At 46.9% G+C, this 3,472-nt stretch overlaps 1 protein-coding gene across 1 annotated transcript in view; it reads left to right on the plus strand.

Annotated features, from left to right (window-relative positions):
• The first annotated feature begins 217 nt into the window (after positions 1 to 217).
• Positions 218 to 3,472, plus strand: part of LOC110505357 (uncharacterized) — a 3,304-nt gene continuing 49 nt past the window's right edge. The window contains exons 1-5 of the mRNA XM_090219304.1: positions 218 to 409; positions 950 to 1,048; positions 1,280 to 1,819; positions 2,064 to 2,714; positions 2,942 to 3,472. The exon at positions 2,942 to 3,472 is cut by the window's right edge and continues 49 nt beyond it. Coding sequence (XP_090075430.1) covers positions 218 to 409; positions 950 to 1,048; positions 1,280 to 1,819; positions 2,064 to 2,714; positions 2,942 to 3,442 — 1,983 coding nt within the window. The 3' untranslated portion in view covers positions 3,443 to 3,472. The remainder of the gene's footprint in view (positions 410 to 949; positions 1,049 to 1,279; positions 1,820 to 2,063; positions 2,715 to 2,941) is intronic.

Consider the following 3,472-nt stretch of genomic DNA (forward strand, 5'->3'; position numbering starts at 1 on the left):
TTCTCCCGCTCTTCTCTGCAGAACCTCTTCAGCTCTGTCAGGTTGGACACCTCTTTTCAGAGATTGCCGAGGAAACGTTTTTATGTCATACATTTTAGAATAAGGCTGTGACAGTAACAAAATGTGGAAAAAGTCTGAGTTCTTTCCGGCTGCACAGTGTTTGGCTGCATACTTCCGTTCCTTTCTCTCTCACTGGTTCGCTCCACAGGAACAAGTGATGAAGTTCCTGACTGAGAAGGATGGGGAGGAGGCGTGGAAGGACTTCTTTGACTCACATCTCCAGGAGAAGCTCTTTGAGGAGAGGAGATGGACGGAGAAGAAGCTCAGCAACCGGAAGAGGGAGGTGGAGAGCTGGATCGTGGAGATACAACAGGAGTGGAGACTGAGGGAGAAGGCTCAGAGGAACATGGTATTTACAATTGAGCTACAAATTCATCTTCTGTTATGATGTTACTTATTAACACTGGTGTTTTGCTGGGGGAAAAAATATGACGTCCATTGTGGTATGAGTCAGATTGACCCGCACAGTTTAAACACACTCAAGACAGTCAAAAAAAAAACAAGCAAAAACAGACAAACGTTTATTTTGTCTTGTCAGACCTTTCAGAAAGAAGAAATACAACAACAGTTGATTTCAAAAACTTAACTATTTGTTAAGCATGTTTCCTTAATCACAAACAAGCATTTCCTGTTTGGGGCTCATTTTTGCGTGTCTGTGTCAAAGATCCGCTGTTCTCCCACTGAGAAGGAGAAGCCTGAGGAAAGCTCCTTTTCCCCCGAACATAATTATAAAAGTTCAACCAGAACCAGTCAAAACAAAATACATTAAGGACACTTGTTTTTTTTTGGACCTGTGCAAAATATCTATAGGCATGAAAGCCTCCGGGTTAAAATGACCCACAACATCGTGTTTGTATACAGCATTTTTGTTTTGTTTATTATTACTAAGGTGTTCAAGCTGCTGATTATGGACCTTCCTCAGAGGAGGAGAGTCATTGAGAACCTCAGAGAGACGGACGACCCCGCCAGCGATCAGGTGGCGAGAGAGGTGGACGGAGAGGAGCGGAGGACGGAAAACACCGGGGTGAAAAAGAGGAGTGACGAGGAGGGAGATGGAAGGAGAGGAAGAGGGGTGGAGGAGATGAATGAGGGGTGCCGCTGCTGCCAAGGAGACGGAGCGAGAGGGAAGGAGAAAAGCCAGAGCCATGGTCAGAGGAAGGAGGAAGAGAAAAGATACCAGATGCTTGTGGAAATGCAGCGTATCCGTTCCCACGAAGAGAAAAGAGAAAGGGAAACCTTCCTGAGAAACAAGGAGAGGGAGGAAAAGAAAAGGGAGGATGAGGAGAAAACGAGAGAGAGGGCACATCTGGCCAGGCAAAAAATGGATGCGGACAGAAGGGAGAGAGAGGTGCGCAGGATGGAGAGGGAGATAGTGGTGAAGAGAAAGGAGGTTGACCACAGAGTGATGTCTGTGAACAGGAAGGTGTTCTCTCTCAGGTCCGAGGCTGAACAAATCAGGAAGGAGAGAAAGTCACTAAGGATGTTTCAGAGCAAGCTAGAGAACCTGGGACCAAATATGGAAGTCCAGAGCAAGGCTCAGAACCAGGGACTAAATATGGAAGTCCAGAGCAGGGCTCAGAACCAGGGACTAAATATGGAAGTCCAGAGCAGGGCTCAGAACCAGGTAGTGAGAATGGAAACTCAGAGCGAGAACCAGGAAGAGAAGAGAAGTGTTAAGCAGAGCGCCGACCAAGGCAGACAGAAATGCTCTGTGGTAAGAGAAAACACCTCTCATTTACACTTGCTGCTTGGTCATAGGGTCTGTATGGGTGGCTAAATGTAGACACTTTGTTACCACGGGATTGCAAAGGGCAGGACACAATTTATTCATCTCATCTGTCTTGATGTGTGTTGTAGAGTGGGGAAGTGCTGCATGACTTTTGTACATCTCACATGTAAAAAGAAAACGAACATTCAATCTGTAGTTTGTTTACTGATTAGTTGCATTGTCCTCTTTTTTTATCTCCTTCTTTCTCTCTGTCTCTTCCCCTCCTCTTTCGCAGAAAGCAGATGAGGAGAAAACACAGAATGACATTCGAAGAGAGGAAGAAAAGAGGCAAATCGAGGAGGGGGACAAGAAGGACGAGATACTGAGTGGGAGTGAGAGGTTGAGTGAGAGAGAAGGGAAGGGACAGATAGAGGTGGAGAGGAAGAGTCGAGAAACTGGGGCTGATGGTAACGTTGGACGTGAGGCAGTTGGTTTGGTAGAAGACAACAGAGAGATGTCTGAGGACAGAGTCAGCCTGAAAGAGACGGACAAGGAAAGGAGGAGTGAGAAGGCTGTGAGAGTAGAGGAAAAGAAGGCGTCTGAGGAGAGGGAAATACAGTTGGAGAGGAAGAGGGAAATTGAGGCTAAGCCGGTGATAGAGGAGGAGAAGAAGAAGTCTGAGAATGAACAGAGTGGGAAAAAGACACAAGAGACAAAGCAAGAAAAGCAGACTTCAACAGAGACAGAACTGAGTGACTGGGATGTGGACAGTGAGGAGGAAGAGATTGTGTCGGCGAAATTCAAGAAGAGGAAACAGAGAGAGCTGGAAAAGAGGCAGAAGGAGGAGAAAAGGGTGAGAATGGAGGAGAAGAAGAAGGAAGAAGAGCGCCTTAGGAATAGGGAGGAGGACAAGAGGAAAGAGGAGGAGAAGAAGCTACTAGAGCAGGTAATGCTTTCCTGACCCTTTTTTCTCCAACACTCCAATACATTTTTTTTTACAAATAACTCCCACTTTTCCTACATTGGAGGGTGTGTGGGGTGGGGTGGGGTGGGGGGGTGGGCATACAAAACCATTTCAGTCCTTCCCAATTTCATTGTGTGTGATTGCACTTCTTGCCCAATAGTCAAACATGTAAATCTAAAATATATGAATCCGTCAATTTAACGGAACAGGTGAGCCTGACAGTCCTGCAGGAATCCTGGAAGAAGGCTAAAGCGGAGGACAGGAAGAGATCTGAGGCAACCAAAATGGACGCAGAGCAGCAGCACCAGCGGGCTGTTTTTTTCAGTGACTTGAGGGAGGAGGAGGAGAAGCAACAGCAAATAATGGGGCTGGAGAAGAACAGGAGGAAGGAGTACGTTGTTCAGGGGGGCTTCCCTGTCAACAGGACAACACACACGGCCCCAGGAAATGAGTCAGCAATATCGGTGAGTTCAGATGAGGAGACTGGCTCTGAGTGGGAGAGGCAGTGGGAGGAGGAGAAAAGGAATGAGAAGGAGAGGAAGGAGGAGGAGGAGAAGAGGAAGAGACTGGACGATAAGAAGAGGGAGGAGATGGCAAAGGAACTGGAGGAGCAGAAGAGTAGAGAGGCGGAGGCGAGGTGGCAGGCACGTCTTGTTCCCAAGAAAAAGAAAGGTGTATTTAAGTCATTCTTCAACCTTTTTGTGACATAGAGCAGTAAAGAATCAATAAAAACATGACTT

This window comes from Oncorhynchus mykiss, chromosome 25 (genome assembly GCF_057628025.1).
Source record: "Oncorhynchus mykiss isolate SJ-2025 chromosome 25, ASM5762802v1, whole genome shotgun sequence".
Lineage (NCBI taxonomy): Eukaryota > Metazoa > Chordata > Actinopteri > Salmoniformes > Salmonidae > Oncorhynchus > Oncorhynchus mykiss.